This window comes from Rhinolophus sinicus, chromosome 16 (genome assembly GCF_057876585.1).
Source record: "Rhinolophus sinicus isolate RSI-liver-muscle chromosome 16, RSI-T2T, whole genome shotgun sequence".
Classification (NCBI taxonomy): Eukaryota; Metazoa; Chordata; class Mammalia; order Chiroptera; family Rhinolophidae; genus Rhinolophus; species Rhinolophus sinicus.
Genome location: NC_142516.1, coordinates 58,445,152 through 58,468,553, shown reverse-complemented (window position 1 = coordinate 58,468,553; position 23,402 = coordinate 58,445,152). Strand labels below are relative to the sequence as shown.

General features: G+C 35.4%; 1 protein-coding gene across 1 annotated transcript in view; it reads right to left on the bottom strand.

The window, feature by feature from the left end:
* Positions 1-586: 586 nt before the first annotated feature.
* LURAP1L (leucine rich adaptor protein 1 like) overlaps positions 587-23,402 on the bottom strand; it is a 42,566-nt gene continuing 19,750 nt past the window's right edge. Inside the window, exon 2 of the mRNA XM_019716852.3 lies at positions 587-1,936. Coding sequence (XP_019572411.3) covers positions 1,562-1,936 — 375 coding nt within the window. The 3' untranslated portion in view covers positions 587-1,561. The remainder of the gene's footprint in view (positions 1,937-23,402) is intronic.

Below are 23,402 nucleotides of genomic sequence, written 5' to 3'. Positions count from 1 at the left end.
GTTTGGTCACTGTTTTTTGTTTTTTTTTGTCACAGGCTTATATTTGCTTTCTCATCTACACTTTATTATTTAACTTTAATAGGTACTAATGGGGTTAGGGACAGAGTGTTGTTAGGACTAAGACAGACCCAGTTCAAATCTGAGCTTTGACACTTTTCTGGGTGATTTCACCCAGTTACCTACCATATATGTGCCTGAGTTTCCTCAAATAGAGAAGGGACATTTCCCATGTCATGAAATTGTTGTGATGAGCATTATACCAAGCAATTTGTAGAAAAGGACCAGTGTAAAATATAGACCCTATAGGTTTTAATTGAAAAATGAATAATATATGTCCAGGAAACAAACAGTACATTTGCCAAGTATATAATAGGTATGTAATAACAAAGGAAATTTTGGGGGAACCATGTCTTGAATATGGGCATTTTTCAGTTACACATAGGAAGACTTTTGGATTCATATTGTAAAATACTAAGTGCAGAAACATGTATCATTACAAAAAACAGTTTGAAATCTCACTAAATACATTCACTAGGAATCACCAAGGCAAAAGAAATGTGGAGGATTAATAATAACACATCAAAACTAAATGTTCACTACATGAGTTTAATTTTCATGTCATTGCAGAAAGCTGAGAGATTATGTATCCATCGCAGGATGAAAGGATATTATATTAGACTTCATAAATGAATTCTGCCTCCCAAGCTATCCATCCATCCATCCATATGTATATACCCAAGTTTCTGCATATCCTATTAGAACTGAAAACTGTATACAAGTAAATGTCAACAAAATTTCAAAATACACTTTAATTTAGGACACCTTAACTTCTAATCACCTTCACATCTGATCTAAATTATTTGCAATTTAGGAGAATCATATATATTATCAGGCAAGTTAATCTACAGTTTGAGTTAGAATTACTGATGACAAAATGCTGATCTACAGTATGAACACAGTTTGAGCTGAACAGAGCGCACATATTTGGGGCTACCAAATGATTGTCATAAGAAGTGTGTGACTAAAAGGATTGTTGACTTTACTCTAGGAAGTTGTGGCCTAGAAATAATGCCCAACTTTTATCTCAAACATTTGGTTCAACCTGATACACAAACAGTAATAAACCTCAACTTCTTCTGGAAAATGAAACTTTGAACCACTTAAGAATACAAGCAACAAAATTAACTGTTATCAGACTTTGGTTTATTGTAAAATTTAGCAAAGTTTTTCTTGTATCCCTGACCCCTTGCTCTGAAAACAAAAGTAAAAACATAATTATTGCTTATTCTTTTCCCCTTCTTTATTTGTGCCATTATAAAAGAAGGGAGAAAAATCATTGTAATAAATAAAAATAGAGATATAAGAGAGAAAGATAAATCAGTCTAGATTAGAAATATTAGGAGCAACAGAAATATCATCAAGCAGTTTCAAAATAAGCTTTTTTCCCCCCTAAGGCTGTCATATAAAAAAAGAAAAAAAAATCACACCAAAAATATAGCAGCGGAGAAGAAAGATAAATATGATTTAATTGCACACCAATCCCATGCAAAAACCTGGATCATTAGCCAAAGCAGTAGTATTCGGAATCCAATTTGGGATGCTTGTGCAATGCCTGGGAGTCCTCTATTATGGAGCTATCACTGAATTGGTCCAAGTCTGACGGGGTCTGATGTCCTGGGACATCATCTGCCAAAGTGTCCAGGTAGCTTCCCACAGAGATACCATCCAGCCCATCACTGCCATCATGTAGGCTATTGTAGCTGCCATGCAAGGAGGTGCTCTGACTCTCCAGTAAACTACACAGGCTGCCACTGAGACTGCTGCCTCGGCTAGTAATCGTGGCTTTCTCATCAATCATCCACTTGATGGACTCAATGCTCTCATTGATAACGAGCAACTGGCGCATGAGCCTGACATCTGTGGCTCTGAGATTAACCTGTGGAGAAGAGGGGGAAAGGAAAGATATGACAGTTACTCGACATCTTTGAAAGACCCAAAATTAATTTGGATTCTGTCTTCTTCAGTCCATAATCTTAAATTTACAAAATTAAAATATAAATTCTCTTGATCTCAAGCTGTTTTGAAAACTGCTGACCGATGGTAGGAATCATAATCAAATAACTCCCTTCCTGCCAGACTCCAAAAGGGACAGTAAAACTCCCACTGCATTCCCAATCCTGATCAAGATGCCTGGAAATATCACATCGAATGTCAGCATCTCTGCTAAGAAACTTATTCTCTCTCTGGCCAGATTAATAGTTTATCCAAGTTTACTTGGGAATACGTGTGGGGATGCTAAGAGGTGGGGAGAAGAGGAATGTGGAGAAATTAAGGATTCGTCATATCATCATTGTAGTATCTCCTATTTTTTGAGTGATAACGTGCCATGCATCATTATAAAACCTCAACATTCATTACAGAAGCAATCCTGTACCACAGGTATTATTATGTGTACCCCCATTTTACAGACGAAGAAAAAGAAAAAAAGAGTACAGAAAAGGTCTGTTCTCTTTGTGACTATATTGACATACATGTAGTACTGAATAATGCTTTTATTTTTAAGAGGAACCAAATTGCTTTAATATTGAATCCAAAAGGGAACCAATACAATAGGCTGATACACGTTAAAAGATGACGTCTATAGATATTGAAGTGTAGATCTATATTATTATTTGTTTCAGAGACCTCAAGGGCAACCCCGATCAAAATTGGGATATGAGACTCTGAGAAGGTTCTAAAACTTCCCTAAGTGCCTTCAAGGTGTGTAGTTTTTCTGGTAGTTCTCAGTTAACTTCAGAGAAATGTGTCTTCAAAGCCACAAGGCTTTGTAGGCCTTACAGTTCAATGGGAACATCAAGGGTGTGGTGATACTGGGGAAGGTGGGGAGGGGAATGCTGCAAGAACTCTCAGGATTGCCCTTGTTCTTGGAGTTGGAGAGACATAGCTCCTATAAAGACTCCAGTGCCTGGACTGGGAGACAGGGACATGTTTGGCCACTAGAGGTTCTAGTCATTCATTATAGTTTCAAATGGATTCCTTTTCTTTCAGTTGGGGTCTTTAACCCAAGAGGCTGGGCTTTGCTCATTCTCTCTTTAAGATCCAGGGCTAGGGCCGGCCCGGTGGCTCAGGCAGTTGGAGCTCTGAGCTCCTAACTCCGAAGGCTGCCGGTCCCATTCCCACATGGGCCAGTGGGCTCTCAACCACAAGGTTGCTGGTTTGACTCCCGCAAGGGATGGTGGGCAGTGCCCCCTGCAACGAGCAACGGCAACTGGACCTGGAGCTGAGCTGTGCCCTCCACAGCTAAGACTGAAAGGACAACAATTTGAAGCTGAACGGCACCCTCCACAACTAAGATTGAAAGGACAACAACTTGACTTGGAAAAAAGTCTTGGAAGTACACACGGTTCCCCAATAAAGTCCCGTTCCCCTTCCCCAATAAAAATCTTAAAAAAAAAAAAAAAAAAAAAAAGGATCCAGGGCTAATTCAGATTTGTGGGTTTCTAGAATTAGTCATGAGTGACTCAAGCAATAAAGGAGAAAGGAGTCTATTGTCTTCAAATGTATGCATTCATATCGTAAAAATATTTCCTGGTTAGGAGTTAATCCATAACTGATGGTGAACTTTGGATTGTGTGAATCTGATGAACAAACATTAGGAGAGATGGAATTTCTACCAGTGGCTTCAAAGATGTAAGATCACAGGTTAAAATATACATGTCTAAATATAAAAAGTGCAAAGTACAATTTAAAAACCCTTAATTTTGCTAGGATATTGAATAAAGTGACTTGGGTGATCTCCTTATCTTCTCTGTGAAAAGCACTGAAAACAAATTCTGCAGAAGGTCACCAGTGAAACTCATTTCTCTCTGAGGTGTTCACGAACAGAAGGGTGTGAATTTCGTAAGTCTTGAGATCCTTTTTTACTTCTGATGTCATCTCAATGAACTTGCAGTGATGTGTTGGGGAAAGAGGCTTTCTGGCAGTCTTCATGTTCAAATTCACCCCCACACCCCATGAGCTACCAAAATACTGCTCAAATTATGTGTAATATAACAAATATTTAGAAATCAGTGACAGTTTACCTCAGTCCCACGAGGAGCCTAGAAAATCAATATTAGCCAACGTCTTACAAAATTCTTCAGTTAGGCATCAGTAGCTGATAAAACTCACTGTGCCCATTGTAGGCATGGTACAATGTAAATGCGACCATTTCCTGAGAGCACCCCAAATGAACCACAGCTGCATTTGTTCACATCCCCACCCTTTCCCCCGAAAGTGTTCCAGCCCATGGCCAGCTCTGGGTGTTCTCCCTGTTATACTTCTGCCCCTTACTTGAAATACTTTTACTCTCTTCCTTTCTAAATCCTCTCCATTCTTAAAGTCGTACTTCTTCCATCAAGCACTACTTGCTGATTCCAGCCTCCTCTGTAGTCCTTTTAGTTTTGTATCTCACGTTATAGCTTAATTTCGTACTGCCTGACATTGCAATCTATTACTGTCTTTTAGCCATTTCTTCAATTAAGCTTTAAAGTCCTTTAAAAAAGAAACCATGTCTTACATTTCTTCTATCTCTTCAGGTCTGTCATAAGCATTGATTGATCTTTTTTTTTTTTTTTAGAAATAGCCATAATTTTAGGATCTGTGGAAGTTCAGCTCTTAAGACATTAATAATACACATTCCTAGCATCTGTGTCACTCAGGGGTTAAAACATACTTAGGGTGATTTTTCACAGTTTTTGTCTGAGCTACACAGTGGCTGCATCAAATAAAAAAAATTTAAATGTTATTGAGCGCTATGAATAAGAAGGGAGTAGACTATGAAATAACAAAAGCTTCCTTTAACCATGACGTGATTTATTTAAATGAAAAGAAAAATTCTTTTCTTCTGAAAGCAAACATTCGCAGGCCATTGAACCACTGATTGGGGAAAAATATGAAGAAAGCAAGTCAGCTAGAACGTGTTGATCCGGCTGATAATGATTACAGATTTACTGGGTCTAACTCTGTCCTCTCTGTGCAGAGTAAACAGCTTCCCACGGTGGGAAAGCGGGGCCAGCCGGTTCACACGGTTACCCGTCCATTACCTGGAAGGAGCTCCAGGCTGCTTGCTCCACACTCACTGCTTTCTCTAAGAACCAAGGAGTGGTATGCTGCTACTGATGAAATTTGAAAGTAAGAGCAATCTACCACAGAACTAAATCACAAGGTCACTTCTGTCTCCAGTACCTGCCTCTCCTTTCCTCACTATTATTCATGCCAGTCCTTATGAAGTCTGGCCATCGATTAAGAAGAGAGTAGACTTGTCCCGTTGGCAGGAAAACAGTGGTTTCTTGTTTCTTCCCTTCATAATATTATGACTAGTTGAAATCATTCTGCTTATTACTTGCTATGTATTTTCTGTGTCTCCCATTAGTATGTAAGTACCACAGAGTGCAGGGGACTTGGTCTGTCCTGTTCACCACTCTGTGCCCAAGACCTACACGTATCTCATAGGTGCTTGATTAGTATTTAATCAAGGGCTGAAGGGTGATTTCAGGTTGGTTCATCTGTCAGGAACACCCCTCCCTTGGGTTCTGCTGTGGGCCAGTGATTTATGACTTGAAAGGAAGGAAAGAGGCAGCTTCTGGAAAGAGCATTTCTGTACTGAAGCATTCCCAGCACGCAGTCCCATTCCTATTCATTAACAAGACTCTGAGAAAAGGGTGCAAGGCTCTTCCTAACTTAAATATACATATTATGAGATAGTATCTCTGAAAGGAAGTGGATCTGAAGGTGTGAATCACTCTTCAAACATTATTCTGTTTGTTCGGAGGTGATTACTGGAACTAGCACAGCACAGGTGTTCTGTAAACACATGGTGAAATGAGTTAAACAGAGGGAACAAATAGGACATTTACAGAAACAAATACAAGTCTACACTAATTGATCTACAGAGATGTGGATGTCCTTTCCTCTTTTCCTCTTCATTCTCTCTCACTCTGCCCGAGTTACTGCAGTGCAGTTCATCTTCATGCTTAAGTCTCTCATGCTTCACGATTGTAGCAGGACAGATCTGGACTCTAGACGGAATGAATGCTGAAATTTCATGTCATTTTTGAACAAGTGGTGAATTGGGTCTATGGTAAAATTTGAAATGAGGGATCTTCAAAGAGCAAATATTCTAAATAATAAACTTCTCCTGATCTATGTTTCCTTCCAGACTATCATTTTAATCCTGAAAGAATACAAAGGTTTTGAACTGGCTCAATAGAACCCAAGAAAGAGAGAATGTGGTCAAATTTGCAATTAATAAGGGACTTGCCAAACAAGTCAACTACTTCTGTGGTGTTGCAGGAAGAACACGGTGCAGGGTTCTGCCACTGCCACTGCCTACCTGTGTGACCTTTGAGCAAAGTGCCTTGGCACATAGGACCGCAGTTCCATATACCTGAAAAAAAATCGTGGGGTTTTATTCTGCACTGAGCAGACTCAGTGGAGATAGTAAAGAAGTATGAGAACAAAGACTGATTTCTGCCCAATAGTGAAGACTTCATTTGGCTGAGGAAGCCAGTTATCCCTTTTGTCTGCTTTTCCTATTGAGGTTTCATTTGAGATGTTATTTGGTAAGAACATTCTGTAGATAAGGTCATCTCAAGATTCCCCTCCATTCTGACATTCTCTCTGATTCTTTGTCATTCCTGTGGCCATTGGATTACTAAATTGCATCTGCTATGAGAAAATTGTGCAAGCTATAGAGGAGACAGAACAACCAATTTTGCTGTTCAGTATCTCCAAGAAAAGATTTCACGAGTAAAAACTCTTAGCTAAAGACAGAAGTTCGAGGTTTATGTGAATTTTTATCACCTTATCAGAAATTGTGTTGTAATAGTAATTTAAGCTGTTGACATTTGGGTTTAAATAAAAATCATATTTGTGTTCTGCTCCAAGGTAAACATACATATCATCTTTAATATGTCTATATATTAACTGCAGTAGGCACATGAGCTGCTGAATTGCATCGTCCAGATAGTAACATTGTTCCCTTTTTTTTGTGTGATACTGCAGGCTTGGATAGCACCATGTACACATCTCTCTCTCAAAGCTCTCCTTCACTATTTTTATCCTTTTATTTATGAAAATTGACTAATCAGATAAAAGCAAGCCATCTCAGCCATGCATTCCTACTGTAAAACCCACAATATCCATGATCTAAATTCCAAATGTCCAGCAAGCTGTAATATGAATTAGAAGCTAGACAGACTACTTTGCAAGCAAGTCCATAATCATGTACATGAAGAAAGCAAAACAGGTTAGATTTGCCTTTTAACGTGATGCTCTAATCCATGTTTCAAATTAGAAGAAACCAATCAGCATTTATTTTTTCAGATTTGTAATTGGTGGAAGGCCTCTTTTCTAGCCATATTTATTTTAAAACAAAAGCAAAAAAAAAAAAAAAAAATTAAAAGCATCTGTATGCATTAAAGAGCTGTTGGAAGGGTGCTTGGAATATTTTTTTCCAGCAGTTTATTCCAGTTTATCTGCATATTCACTTTGCATAACCTTCTTGGGTCCAAATTTGCTTCCTCTCCAAATTTACCACATCCTCAATTTGACAATCACAGAAGATTTTCTGCCTACCCATCCTTAAAATTTCTGGCAGTTTTATTAATAGCTTTATTTATAAAGCACTCCTCTAACTCGTTTCTCAGGGGTCCATAGGATATTATTGTCTATTTGCAGTCTCAGAAGACATTCTGCAACATTTCCGTCCACTGCTTTTGGTTTGGAATGCTTCAGGAGAAAAGCCTGCGGCCATTTACAAGTCAGTGCTATTCCACCAAAGTTTTCCTCTGCTTTCTCAGCCAGTTCAAAATTACAACAATATTTGTGTCTTAACTGGGCAACAGAGGATTCCATTTTTATATCCGTCAGCTTTGTCTTCCTCCATTTGTTTTGTTTATGTGTGGAATTGAACAATAACACAGTTTACTCTTTTCCCCAAATTATAGAAGACTAGTTTCCCCAAAGACTAAATTACATATATAAAAAATACTGTTCTCAGCACAGCTGACTGATTGATGTTGTTTTGATAAATTAGGAAGCTGCATCAGGTTTATTTGAAAGGGGCACATATGACTCCCCTGAATCTTAAACATAAATTCCTGCCTGCTCATGAAATCTGTATAGTTTCTGCTGGTGAGTCCTCCGATTAACAAAGTAAGACAGGGAACTTTTCAGTCTTATTCCATCAGGTTTTAGGCCCAACTGATACGTGGTTGCCTGTGAAGTCAATTGCTTTTCCATATCCTAATACAGAAGAACTCTTTTCCTGAATGCTTTCAATATATACACAACTGAACTCAAAATCATTTGGAATGATGTAACAAAAACATGGACTCCCCACACTTGTAGCTGAGAAACTCACACAACAGGCCAGACAAGAAGTGTTTCCACTCATTTATAAGAAATGTTCTTTCTGTGTGTGCATTTTCTAATTTAGAGCTTAAATAGTATTATTACATGGAAGATTAGGATATGGTAATGTGTCCCTCTGTGATATGTAGTAGCCGTGCTTACACTGGAAGGAAAGGAAGGGACAGGGTGATGTGTTGGTAAATGCTCAACAACTGGCCCCCTGGGAAAACTACATATAAATATTATATATATATAATAGAAATTGTTCTGATACAAAACGTGCAGCACACACTTTACAAATAATACTAAAATATACAGCACCTTTCATTGTAAATCTCATTATAACTAACTGATTCTCAGAGAATGCTTTTATTCATTTTTGCTAAACTTTTTTTGTTCATGTTTCCTGAACTGAACCTATGGTTGCAGTTCAACCATACTTCAACACACAGAATTGATCCCGATCCACTAACTCTTTTCTCAGTAATTTTCTGTTATTAAATCTGATATGTGATCTACTGTGAAACTATTTTTCACCCTAGTGTAGATTATATTCGTTAAACTGAAACCTCTTTCAGCTGCAACACTAGCTATGTGCCTTAGCACTAGTCATGTCTGAACTTTACTCATTTGTCAGTGAGGTGAGCTTCTTTACTAAATTGGCTAACAGTTTTTGAATACGTGAAGAATATTTTCCAATGTTTTTTGCTATTGATAGCGTAATAGCTAAAGATATGACACACCTTTAAATTTAATCTGTAGTATTAACATTTTTCCCATCACTGTTTTATGACAAAATAAAAGTTAAGTTCTGATTTATAGTGTTTTCCAATTCTGTGCTGTAAATACTCCTAGCATGGTCAATTTCAAGCTAACAATGTGATGTCACATAGGGTTGGTATGAGATACTCAATAGCACAGCATTATATAGTATTTTCAACCTATAGATACAATAAATGTTTTAAATAACCTCAAGAAAATACTTAACAGTAAAACGCAGTAAGATCATTATAAAGTTATGAATTTTGAGTATTTATTACTTTATGTTTCATATAACTTTTTAATTTGTACATTTATATAAATGCTTTGTTTTAATAATGACTATGACTAAAAACTAGTTCATAAAACTGAAAATTTAACAAACATCTCACGCACCCCAGTGGGAGATGGCTTTACTACACCATTGAAGGTACAGAATGCAGGCTTTACCTAATCTACTGCATTTTTGTGATAAATAGATTAGAGACTTTCATTTGCCCCCTTAGGTCATTTTCCTATATAAGATTAAAAGCTCAATGGAATTTTATCTTTTTCACTAAGAATTTGAGGAAAATGTAAAATATTTATACCAAAGTTATTACTGTTTTTTAAGGAAAGGTTTTAAATATTAATATAAATTATTCTTTAAGCATCATTGAGTCATGAAATGTACTTGGAAAGGCAGTAATTGACATCTAAAACTAAGTTTAGCATTTGCATTTTTATTATAATTTTTGTTGGGTATGTTTCTAAAATATGCTACATACTTATCTATGTTGGTAAACAGAACCAAGCAGAATCAAGTAGTAAGGGACCCTATTATAAACAGCATTTCTAATGCAGTTACTCAGCAATGAACTTAAGGGTTGTTGAGCAAACAGGACTCTAGTCCTTTCTTTACATGGTTCTAGATATCCCTCCACAACCCAATACTTAATCTTCTCTTTCAATAATTTCTTGATGTTGGTATTAGATCTGTTTGTCACAGTCCTTATGACCCCTTTTTCTTCTTCCATCTCCAGTTCTAAGTACAGTAGTACTTCAGTGCCCTGAGTTTTTTGTCTTTTTTTTTCCCTATCTGTTGAGTAGGGAGGAACTGAATTGCAAAGCAAATGGATCTTTGTACTTCTTAGACAGTAGCATTAACTAGTGAGTAAAATTAAGTGAGGAAGCAGCCTCTGCAACAGAATAAAGTGCCTGGGCTTTGCTCCATAGAATAGTGTTCTTTAATCTTTAATACACATATGGATCACCTTGGAATCTTGTTGAAATTCAGATTCTCTTCACTAGTTCTGTCACCCTGCATTTCTAAGTTCCCAGTTGATGCCAATAGAGGTAGGCAACCTCTAAGATATCTCTCAATGACTCCCTTTCTCCTGGTATCTTTATTTTTGTGTAGGTCCCTACCCTTGAGTGTGGACTGACCTAATGACTTGTTTTTTAAGGAACAGTATGGCAAAATGATGGGATAGATGTCACTCCTGAGAAAAGGTTACAGAAAGGTTGTGGTTTCTGTCTTGGGCACCCTCTCTAACTGCTCTGATGAGAGCCATCCTTCTGGATGTGAACTGTTCTATTGTGAGATCTGCATGATAAGGAACTGAAATCTCTGGATAACAGCTAGTAAGAAGCTAGGCCTGCCAGCTGCTACAGGCTACCTGAATAAGCTTGGAAGCAGATCCTCCCAGAATCCAGCCTTGAGGTGACTGTAGCCCCAACTGGCATGTTGATTGCAGATTTGCAAAGAGACCCTGAGTCAGAGGTACTCAGTTAATCTGCGCCCAGACTTCTGACTCCAGAAGCTGTGAGATAATGTATTTGTTGTTCATCTTGCTAAGTTTTAGGGCATTTGTCATGCAGCATGAATAACGAATACACCAGTGCTGTTGGTAAATGGACTGCACTTTGAGTAGCAAGGGCCTAGACATATTTTTACTTGTGTATTATTAATATTTTGGGTAATGGATGCTGGCTCACTCTGTCTGTGGAATGCTACTCTACTGATAACTTGTTTTATAGTTTGAAAAAAGTAAAAAAAGTAAAGTAGGTAAATTTTTAATGATGGAGACAAAAAGTGTTCCTGGAAAGTCAAGGTCTTCATTGAGGAGGCCATCTGCATCTCCCACTCAACAACCTTCCTTCTTCCTATCAAAAGGTGGTTTACTACTCTGAAGAAGAAATGACAGACTCAGATATAGCACAGACTTAGTTACTTTAAATTCCCAATCTAAAAATTCCAATGATTAATATGCTAAGGAAACTGATGAAAAATCTGGTCAACATGTGAGAACAGGTGGGTAAAGTAAGCAGAAATGAAAATTCGAAGAATCAAAAGGAAATACTGTAAAACAAAAACACTGTAATGTAAATGAAGAATGCCTTTAATGAATGTATCAGTAGACTAGACACAGCCAAGGAAAGAAGCAGTGAGCTTGAATATATGTAAATAGTTTGAATGCCTCTAAGAATATGCTGAAGCACAGCCTAAGAGGCCCACTGAGGTATTATTTAATTATCTATGTGACCCATTTACTACTAATTTGGCCCAGACTTACGGAGTTATAAATTGACTTACAGATTTGTGTCTGGAAGACACGAAAATGACTTCTGTCTAGTTAAAAAATAAATAATCTCACAGGCTATGGCTTTTTTGTCCTGCTGGACATTAAACTCTTTGCCGCTAGTTTAACAAAATGATTTCATATGTCTTTCCTGAGAAAATATACCATCCATTCCTCTAATTCTCTTTTGAGCCAGCCATACCATTACAGATGGAAAAGGGGTTCTATAGAAGGTAACCTCACAGGGTGATCTGATCATGAATTCCTAACTGGGCAGGTCATAGTGGGTAGTCACACCCCATGACTTCTTTAGTAAAAGGCTTATCTTTGCCTTAAGCAAGTCCTGTCCATTGTTTTTGTGCATCTGGTAACACACTTTTAAAATAAGCCATAACCACCCTCAAGAAAGCACGTAATCTTCTTAACTATCCTGTGATCCATTCCCCACTTTGCTTTCTCCCACCTTCAATGTAATCTTCCTTATGTTCTCTCCTTAATTTCAAATGCATAAAAGAAACTATAAACTGTCATTCTCTGGAGCATTTGAGATCTTGCTTCCCGGCAATTGATGTCAGTTTTGGTTCGGGTAAACTCTTGTGAAAATTCTCTATAGGTTTGGGCATTTCTTATACCGTGTTTCCCTGAAAATAAGACCGATTCGGACCATTAGCTCTAATGCATCTTTTGGAGCAAAAATTAATATAAGACCTGGTCTTATTTTAATGTAAGACTGGGTATGATATGATATGATATATGATATAATAAGACTGGATCTTATATTAATTTTTGCTCCAAAAGACGCATTAGATCTGATAGTCCAGCTAGGTTTTATTTTTGGGGAAACATGGTATTGATACCATCTTGCAGGTTCTCTCACTGAATGAGCTAAATAAATCTCTGACACGTGCTCCCTCAATGTTTATATGAGAGTCATGTTTTCAATTCTTGAAAATTATACTTTGATGGATTTGGAAGTTTCTCTAAAGATTTTCAATGTGCTCACGAGCTAGAACTAGTTCGTTAAACAGAGTTGCCCAATTCCAGTAAATTAGCCAATTCCAGGGACTCATGGGTACTGAACCACTAGGCCAGTCAAGGTCGCATAATCTGTAAATTCTTCCCCATTTGGTAGCAATGATTGACAGTATAATTTCATGATGTGATCATGTGGTGATCCCTATTAGGGTGATAAGAATCTGTTCTCTGTTGGGTAAGAGATGACACAAAACATGGTTGGTTGGTCTATATTGTTTGTTATCGATGTGCTCAAATCCATGGAAAATATTTCTACTGATAAGGAGAATAAACCTTTGAGAATGTGTGCTCTGTGTTTTCTTGTGTCCTGTGCCTGAGGTGGTAAAATTGAAGTTTCAAAACCCTGTGCCTGAGGTGGTAAAATTGAAGTTTCAAAATCCTGAAGTTTCAAAATTGAAGTTTCAAAGTCCCGTCTTTGAGAAAAAACTTTTACTGCTCACTGATAGGAAAATGAAATAGTTTCCTACCTCTAGAGTACATTAATAAATTATAAAGTCTCTTAAGAAAAATAAATTACTAATTATAGAGGCTAATAAATACTTGCAAAAATTTAATATTCTCAGATTTTCAGAAAGCGAAAAAAGAAAACTCTAATACACTGAATGTACTGACTTCTTTAAGGAGAAAAAAAAAGGAAGAAAAAGCAGAAACAAGAAAAAGAACAAAAAACATTCCTTACACACAATGCTAGTTCAGAAGCATTTTTGTAGAAGAATCAAAGTGAATCTTCAGACATGAATTGTTTGGTAATTTTAGGTTGTAAATAGTTAAATGTCTTTTTCTTGATTTCTTCAGTATAGAGAATAAAACTTATTTTATTTTATTTTTTGAAATTTGGATTTATTTTCTAATAAAGAGACTAATTAATATTAACTTCCTAAATTTTTTATATTGGTTTACTGATAAGCAAAGATCGAATATTGAAACACTGGTTCCTAATTTTTATGGATATCTTTGCTTTTTATTTTAATAGTAATAAAGGGACTATATCTTTGGGTCACTATAAAGAACATTAATTTTGTCTCCTACTAAGGTGTGAAGAGTAGGTTTTTGGCTGTGGAGATCTTGTGTCGTGTGTAAGCTTTGCTGCACTGCTGAAATGCTTGTATATGACAGGCAGTGATTACTCTAGTTCCAGTTTCTCTCTGAAAGATTAGTAAGTTTTATTAAAAATTATGGCTTATCTGGGTGGTTGAGACTACACTTGGAATAATCATGGCAAAGAACTATAACTAAAATAAGGTTTTGTATATCAAAGAAGAGAGTATTTTTGTTCTTAATTAAATTGTTACAGAATGTGAAAGAAGAAAGTGAAGGACAGAACTGGACTTGATACAGAAAGCCGGATATACAGAAAAACAAAAACCAAAAAGCTTTGTTTGACTTGAATTATAGTATCTACAAAAAAATAATTCTGAAAATAATAAAACGCGTAAAAATGTTAGTAAAGTTTGCTCAGTTTAAGGTGGACTTATTGGAAGATAAATTTTCAAAGGAGCTTGCGAATAAATGACTGCTAAATACTATATTAAAGCAAAGCTAGAACTAGTTTTTTTCCATCTGTTGGAATGAAAAATTGTCATAGAAGAATTTGCTTTGCTCTTAACAAGAGATAGTAAAAGGTTATTCTTCTGTGTTATCTGCCCAGATAGCAGAGATTCCTTATCAACCTGAAAATTTTCCATGCTTTGTGCTGACGCAGGCTTGTCCTTGCTTTTTTCTTTTCCTTTTTTTTTTTTTTTTTAGGGGAAGGGGGTTATTTAAAATTGTGTTGTATTCTTACTCCAAACTATAACCATTCATTGTTTATCGACACATATGGTAGTGTTTTTAATCAAATAACTAAATGTACGCGAATAATATTGAAACCTTTTTAATTTTGCCTTCCCAAGATAAGACCCTAAATTAAAGGGGAAAATTTTTTAAGATGTCTTTGAGGTTCCTGCAAGAGCCTCTGGGCAAGTGCTTTAGATGAAGACTGCTAGATAGCAGTAATAGCAGCTATAGTAAAAGACTGGGCATGCCTGTGTTCCAATAAAAGTATTTACAAAAACAGGCAAGTGGGATTTAGGCATTCTGTTGCCCCAGGGTCCCAGTGTTACAGGTATTTAAAAAAAGAAAAAGAAGAAACCCAAAAAGGCACTTCCAGGTGAATTTAACTCAGTATATCTTTCCTAAGGAATTATTTGACCTCGCTCCCCTGTTTCTTCCTTTATCTTTTCCATCCTGATGGTTCACCTCATTAAAAAGTTTAATAATCTTTAGCATATACTTGAGTTATGTGTATGAGTCATGTTTTTAACTTTTTTGTTGTTGTTTGAAAAATATGCTTTGATAGAATCACATAACAACCACAGGCGGAAATCTTGTTTGGCCCAGCACAAATGCAGATGGCCCAGAACAGTATAGATAAAGCAGATGATGGGAAGGAACTTAAAAACTGTGACTCTACTGTAATAAAAGTTTCTGTTAAATATCTGTTCTAGGTTTTTTACTTCTTTTTACCCTTATTTAATCACTTCTTAGCTACTATTTATTAGAAAAGTTACCCTTATTGCATAAGAGAGCATTTATACCCTAGTAAATTTAACACTTAAAATAAGAATAAATAAGTTTTATCTTTTCAGTGTGAACCAATTTGAATTCCCTGAGGACTGGATTTGCTCTTTATTTCCAATGGTTTAATCTCTCTGGGTATGTGTGATTCAGCATATACGGGAGTATTGTGATAATTCAGTGCCCATAATCTTAAACTGTTTACATTTTATTTTCCACAAATAGCTTGATGATGATATCTCTGGCGCTACAGATTATCACGGACTAAATTTATGTGCTACTATCTTCAGTCTTTCAGAAATTAAAGTGTTTAAACTGTCCCTTCGCAAGATACTATTTTGAAAAATTGTGTTTGATTTATTTTCAATGAAATTAATTACAGTCATTGAAATGATACTGCCTAAAATATATTATTTTTCCATTTTAGTATTCTCATACAATTGTAGTTTAATTAATGTAGATGAATATACCAGCATATCTGAGAGTTTGCTCTCCTTTGAATGTAATGCAATTTGTCATGTTTATATCTATATTGACCCATTTCCATCAGATATAATATGCAAAACATTTAAAACAGAAGTGATGGCTGATTTGTTATTTATTTACACAAATGATGCCCTGGGACCCAACTACCTATTGATAGTGTGCTCAGTGAGAATAGCAAGGAAACCTAAAATTTTAGTTCTAGTCTTGGTTCCATTACTAACTTAATCTGGGACTTGTAACAAGTCATGTAAAGAACCAAGCCTTTGTTTTCCTGTCTGTTAGATGATAATACTGAAGATGATCTTTAAATTTCCTTCCAGCCCTAAAATGTCTTGATTCTTAGATACAGCACTTAACAGTATATGATCAGCATACGGTTTGCCAAGAAAAGAGATTTTTCCATGTGTCCAACAGCATATTTGTAATGATCTTAGAGTTTTACTCTGGGAGGTGACTATGTTGGTACAAAGAGTTTGCATATGAACAAAAGGGATATTTCAAGATAGAGAATTTTTAGATATGGGAGAAACAAGCACACTGGTGACAATTGAATATAAAAACAGATTACAAAAACGTGGTATGCATAAACTCCTCTACGGCAGTGGGTTTATCCTGTCCATTAATTCCAGTTTCTAACTAGGATTATTAGTACATGGCAAGTCAATAAACATATAATGAATGAAGAAATGGATGAGAAATGAAAAAAAACAAAACACAGGAATATATGTATATGGTAATGTAGCAGAGAATAAGTATGGGTTGATTTTCTTTGGGAAAAGAAGGTATATGTCAGTTAAACAATGAAAAAATAAGATGGATTTGGATGTAGAGAGACGTGTATGAATGGCCTATGTCAAGAAGGGCATTGTAATTTGAGCCTGCAATGAGGAAAATAAGCAAAGGCCTAGATATGTAAAAGTTCATTCCATGCTCAGGAAGTAGCAAGCCAGAGGGACTGAGGATCTAGAATGTGGTAGAAGGTAAAGGTGAAAAAGTAATTTGGAGGCATATTCTATCTGAAATATTCAGCAACGGGAACTCTGAGAAATGTTGGGACAGTCTGCCCACTCCACACTAGAGCTCACCATGCTGTCTTCAAAAAAAGCTCTTGATCAGAGCATTACCTCACTGCTATGCTCCAGGTTACTGACTTCTAACTGACCTCAAAAGAATGTAAGGGATCAGGCATCTACATCTTCCCTGAAGTGGTCTCCCTAGAGAGATAAGTGTCCATCAGATACCCTACAGAATCTTTACAACATTATTGATCACTGCACTGTACACCTGAAGCTGAACAATAATGAATGTCAAATCAACTACAAGTTTATATATATATATATATATATATATATATATATATATATATATATATATATATGTATATAATGTATATAATGTATATAGTTACAAGAAGTGGAGTACAGCATTAGGAATAGAAACAGTGGAAATGTAACGGCTGTGTGCGATGTCAAAGGGATAGTGGATGCGGGGAGGGGGGTTGACACAGAGTGAGGGATATAAATGAAAATTGTCTAACTATTACATTGTTTTGTGCACCTGAAACTAAAAAAAAAAAAAGAATATAAGGGGGTTTCATTAGCATCTTAGGCCCGTTATTTAGTGTGGGCAAACATTTACTAATTGCAGCAACAAAGGATATTAAAAAATAACTTGATTGTGTAGGGAAGTTAGAAAAGGACTGCAGCTTAGATTGACACCAAGCCATTTTTGTCATTTAAGGCTCTTTCTGGAATGGATATTAAGTTTTCCAGGACTATTTTGCTAAACTGTGAGTAATCTCGTATTTTATTCTCCTGAACACAAAGTGATAGATTCACTCTTAGGGGAAATCAGGCTAACAATTCAAAGAGAGGCCATTTGTATATGTGAAGCAAAGCGATTTTCCATTTTTCCATGAAAAGCAAAGACAGGCTCAAGTGTTTTTCAAGTATATGACATAGAAAGGCTGAGGTCTTGACTCCAAATTCTTATTCTGATCTCCCATTTCCTCCCCATAAACCCCAATTTATTGTTAGAATTCTCATGACAAATGTGTTCTTCCTGTTGGGTTTTGATTTGTTCTTCTAATTTGGGGACATACTTGATTTTCTCTGAAGTCAATGTTTATCCTGCCTTTTTTTTTTTTTTTTTAATGGACAGAAAGGAAGTTTGTTACATGCCTTTCAAATGCAATAACATTAATTGTTCCTAACTTAACTGCTAAACACACTTTCTTTTTAAATGTTCTCAAAGCAAGATTTCCTTCTTAGATTGTATTTTTATAGCAGTTTAATTAATGCAATACAGTAAAATTTTCCTAAAATGATGGATGATTTAAGAAACATTTCTATGTTTCCCATTAGAAAAAAAAAATGGTCTGGTGCTCCATTCTAAGGAACAAGAATACAGATTCCTAAGAAATAGTTCCAGGTACTCCTAATTCACTTCACTACGAGCAATAGCTTTAGCCATTTTTAATATACTTAATCGCCTTTTAAATAGTATCCTGATGTTACTTCAGAGAGATGCAGCTAGATTAGTTAGAACTTGCGGATGATAATTTATAGTTTTAACAATTACTTATAGATGATTTTGGATGAAAGGTGCTATGTGGAACTGCAGTATGATTATTATAATTAGGATATGACATTCTCAGCGTATGCAACTCATTGGGAAAATATTTTTGTACCAAGATAAGAATTTGATCTTTATCATTATGTAAAAGCCGTAAATATTTTCAGTTGCTTTTACACTTTAGGTATCACAATTAACTTTATACCTAGTCAAAATTAAAATAAGTGTACCATAGTTTCTTAATCCAGTCGTCTACCCATGGGCATTTCGGTTGTTTCCAAGTTTTGGCTATTGTAAATAGTGCTGCAATGAACCTAGGGGTGCATATATTTTTTCTAATTAGCATTTTGGATTTCTCTGGGTAGCTACCTAAGAGTGGAATTACTGGGTCATAAGGTAGTTCCACAGTCTCAGAGATACAGAGAAAAAACTGAGGGTTTCTAGATGGGAAGGGGGTGGGTATGAGGGAGCAGGTAAGGGGATTAGAAAGCATAAATTAGTAACCATAATATTGCCGCGAGGATACAAAAGGCACGTTGGGAAATATAATCAATAATGTAAACACTTTGTAAGGCGTCAGATGGGCAAATCTGTTATTCGGGAGACCACTTCATGGACGGTGTAGATGCCTGACCACTGCACTGTACACCTGAAACTGAAGCTGAATAATAATGAATGTCAACTGTAATTTAATACATATATAGTCACAGGATGTGGAGTACAGCATAGGGAATAGAGTCAATGGAATTGTTACAGCAATATACCGTGTTTCCCCGAAAATAAGACCTAGCCAGATAATCAGCTCTAACGCGTCTTTTGGAACAAAAATTAATATAAGACCCAGTATTATATTATTATTATATTATAGTATAGTATAGTATAGTATAGTATATTATTTTATATTATATAAGACCGGGTCTAGGTCTTATTTTCGGGGAAACACACTATGATGTCAGAAGGTCAATAGATGGGGAGAAGAGGGTTATCACTTTTTGAGGGGTGTAAATGTCTATTACATTGTTTTGTACACCGGAAACTAATAAAAAAAATTAAAATAAGAGTTAACAGTTTTTATTTGACCTTGTCAAGAAAGACTATCATCCAGACACTATTTCTTTTCCATTGGGAAAATTATAGAATTATCAGACATTCAGATGATCTTAACAGATTCTTGCTCACATGTTGATTATATTGCTATAATCATAATACCATAATATAATTTAATATTCATATATATGTGTGTTACCATATATAGAGAGTTTACCTATGTGCTTTCTCTTAAACCAACAAAGGAACATTTTTTTTTTTTTGCTTTGTTTTGTCTTATTTGTTCCTTTTTGACTCAGTATGTTTGGGCATTTCTTTGCTGTGTCCTTATGACGTTCGAAATGAAAACAGTGTATGAAAATGGTACCTCAGACAGATTTGTCTCCTAGAAAAAATATGGGTTTGGCTCTTGAAAGAGCAGGAATAAAATGCAATTCTTCCCAGAATTAGCTTCTTGGATTTTAGTCAGTTGGACATGTTACTTAATATTTTCTCTTCATCAATTTTTTTAATCCATAAAATGGATTATTCGATTAGTAGGGTTGGAAGAACTGTGTGAGATAATGTGTATATGCAACATAGACCCTGGCCCAATGATACTCAGTAAAATTAGTTACTTCCTGAAGTTTATAGTGGTAAGCACCTACATTAGAAAAGAAAAAAGATCTCCAAACAGCAGCCTAACTTGACACCTCAAGAAAGTAGAAAAGAAAAACAAAATAAATCCAAAATTAGCAGAAAGAAGAAAATTAAAAGAAAAAAAAAGATTTCAATAGAAATAGAGAATAGAAAGTTGATTTTTTTAAAAGATCAACAAAACTGACAAACTCTAAGCTAGACTAAGAAAAAAAGAGAACACTCAAATAACATCAGAAATGAAAGAGCCGACATTACAACTGATGCCACAAAATAAAAAGAATTATAAGAGACTATGGTGAATAATTATATGCCAACAAATTAGATAATCGAGTAGAAGTGGATACATTTCTAGAAGCATAAAACCTACCAAAACTGAGTCATAAAGAAATAAAAAAATGTAAAGGACCTGTGATGGCATTTAGGATAGGCTTCCCCCAAAATGGCACCTTGGTATACTGACTATTTGAAGCTGAAAGAATTTGAGAAAACAGCAGGAGCATACTGCTAGTGCTAAAAGATACTATAGTTAATAATTAAGTCATGCTACCACATTGTATGAGGCATGTTCAGATTCAAGATTGCCCAAAATTGTATCACCATTTACTGAAAAAGAATAGGACTGACACTTTGGTCTTCAGATTCCAATTCATTGATATTTCCACAATACTAAGTAATTGAGAAATATTACATTATAGTCTGATAAGTGTGATATTCTATTCTATTATCCTTTAATATTCTGTTAACTTTCTGGTGACAGTTTAGGTTTGGGTGAAACTGAATCATCTTTTGAAAAAGAAAAAATTCTACAACTTGGCTTGAACAGGTACTGACCTCCATAATTATTCATGAAAAATTCAACCTTGTTAGACAATGTCATATTCACTTTAATGTAAATATTATACACATTTTATTATCAAGGATCACTCCTGACATTTTATTGTTAAGAAATGGAGCCACGAAGGGATTACGAGTATCTGAAAGTTTTATAGCTATTCAAAAACAGGTAGCTGGGAATAAAAATACATTGCTGATTTCTATTCATATCCTTGTGTATTCTCTTACATCCGACAATCATTGCTGCCAGATTAAATGATTTGCAAATCGCTGTTCTCTTGCAGTAAAAATTAGCATACACTCAATGTTAATTTATCACTTCTATCTTTGAAGGATCACAAATGAGGGTAATAAAAGCAGATGCCTGGCATATGGCAACAGATGGGTCACATTTAAAAAGAGCTCAGATGATAAAAAAGAAAACAGTATATTCATACATGTTATACTAAATAGTAATTGGAATTTATTGGATATAACTGTTTGCCGTATAATTAGCTAAAATGATACCACATACAAAAGAGCCAATGGGAATAGGGTGGTTCACTTTTCTCAATTCTTATCACACATAAGGTGAAAATGATGGGGAAGAAGACAATCAAGGCAATACAGACTTAATTGGGTCCTAATTTTCCTATAGCTTTTAAGTGTCCTATTAAAATATAGGACCTGTAGTTTGCTAGTATGTTTCACGTCATAGCCACATAGACTAATCTGTATTAGAAAGAGTCAAGCAAATATAAGAACCTACAACACCAACTAGCAAAATATGGCTGCTGGAGGCAAGAATTATTGAAGCAGATGGTACATGATGAATTCATCAGGACATGTCCAGACACCCAATTTCATAACAGTACCAAGTTTTTTTTACTATTTTTGCTCAGATGATGTTTGATCCTAAAATTACACTGAAAATTTCATTCATGAAACATTTACAATTGATAATTACACATGGCTTTTTTTATAAATTAGAAATAAGAATGATGCTTATGATAAAATTTTGACTAATACCTATAAAACATTACAGAGATAACCTAAGATGGGATGCATGCCCAAATAATTAGCATTTAATTTATATTCATTTTTAAGGAATATTCCATTATCTATCTGGAATTGGTTCCATAAATATAATTGTAAACTCAGATGAGAAAAACAGAAAAACATATTCATACATGGTAAACTAAACAGTAGCTGGATTTTGTTGGATATAACTGTTTGCCATATAATTAGCAAAGATGATACCAAATCATGTTTTCCCTTGGGTGTGAATTTTCTAAATAAGACTCTATTTGGTTTGATTTAATCTCTCTCTATTAAAGAAAATATATAATTCCTATTGAAATAAAATACTTAAAGGGTGGCCGGTTAGCTCAGTTGGTTAGAGTGTGGTGCTAATAACACCAGGGTTGCCGGTTCAATCCCCACATGGGCTGTGAGCTGCGCCCTCCTTAAAAAAAAAATCCTTAAAGAACTTTCTGAAATTAAAACTCAAAAGCTTATTCTAATAATAATAGAATAAAATAATAATAATAATTTAATAAAATTATAATACAGAAAAAGAAGACAAAATTACAATAAAAGCTTAAACTTATTATTAGAATTTGAGGTTATTTTCTACTAATTAAAATCTTGGTGGATGCCGTTTAAAAATGTACTCAGCGTTATACTTAGCCTCCTCTAAAATAGTAAAAGAGCTTATTTTCCTTCCCCACTATCTGTCTACTGATTTTGAAATGTCATTTTTTTTCAATCACCTAAAACTCAGCATTGGCCTCTCCTAATACTCTGTATGTGCTACTTTGAACTGATCAGAATGTGATGCCCATTGCCAATCTTTAATAATAGCGATAACATCTTTCTGGGCTGGTTTTGCAGGTATCAGAAGTCATTGCTCAGGAAGTGTGGTAAAGAGGACCTGCAGCGGGTGTGTTGAATTCTGGGAAATAAGCAGTTCCCATTAGTAACTCCTTTGCATTGATGGCAGGTATAGGGAGAGTCCTGGCAGCAGTGCCTTTTAAAAATAGTGGAGGAGGTTTTGTTTTTAATAATGTGTTTGTATTTTGATTTCTTATTGTTTTTGTAACCCCAGTCCCACACAGAAATTTTAAGTAATCCAAGTTTACTTCCATAATGATGGCAAAGAATTACAACAACAATAGTAGCATAAACAATAATAGCTAGCCTTTACTAAAGCGCTTGTTCTAGGCACTATGACAAGTACTTTATATATATTTTTTTCCACTTAATCTCAATGGTAGATATTATTATCTTTAAATTGAAACTCAGAGAGGATCTCTAATTTGTAAATGTCATGTAACTACGAAGTAATGGAGCTGGGATTCAGACCTCAATCTATCTGGCTCTGATCCTGGTGTGCTTACATGCTCCCTTTCTTCTATTGCAAGAGCTCAGAAAACACAGCATGCATATGCCCCTTAAGAAACAAACAAACAAACAAACAAACAAACAAACAAACAAACCCAAACACCTATTAGAATACTCAGTCTGACAAGGAAAAAA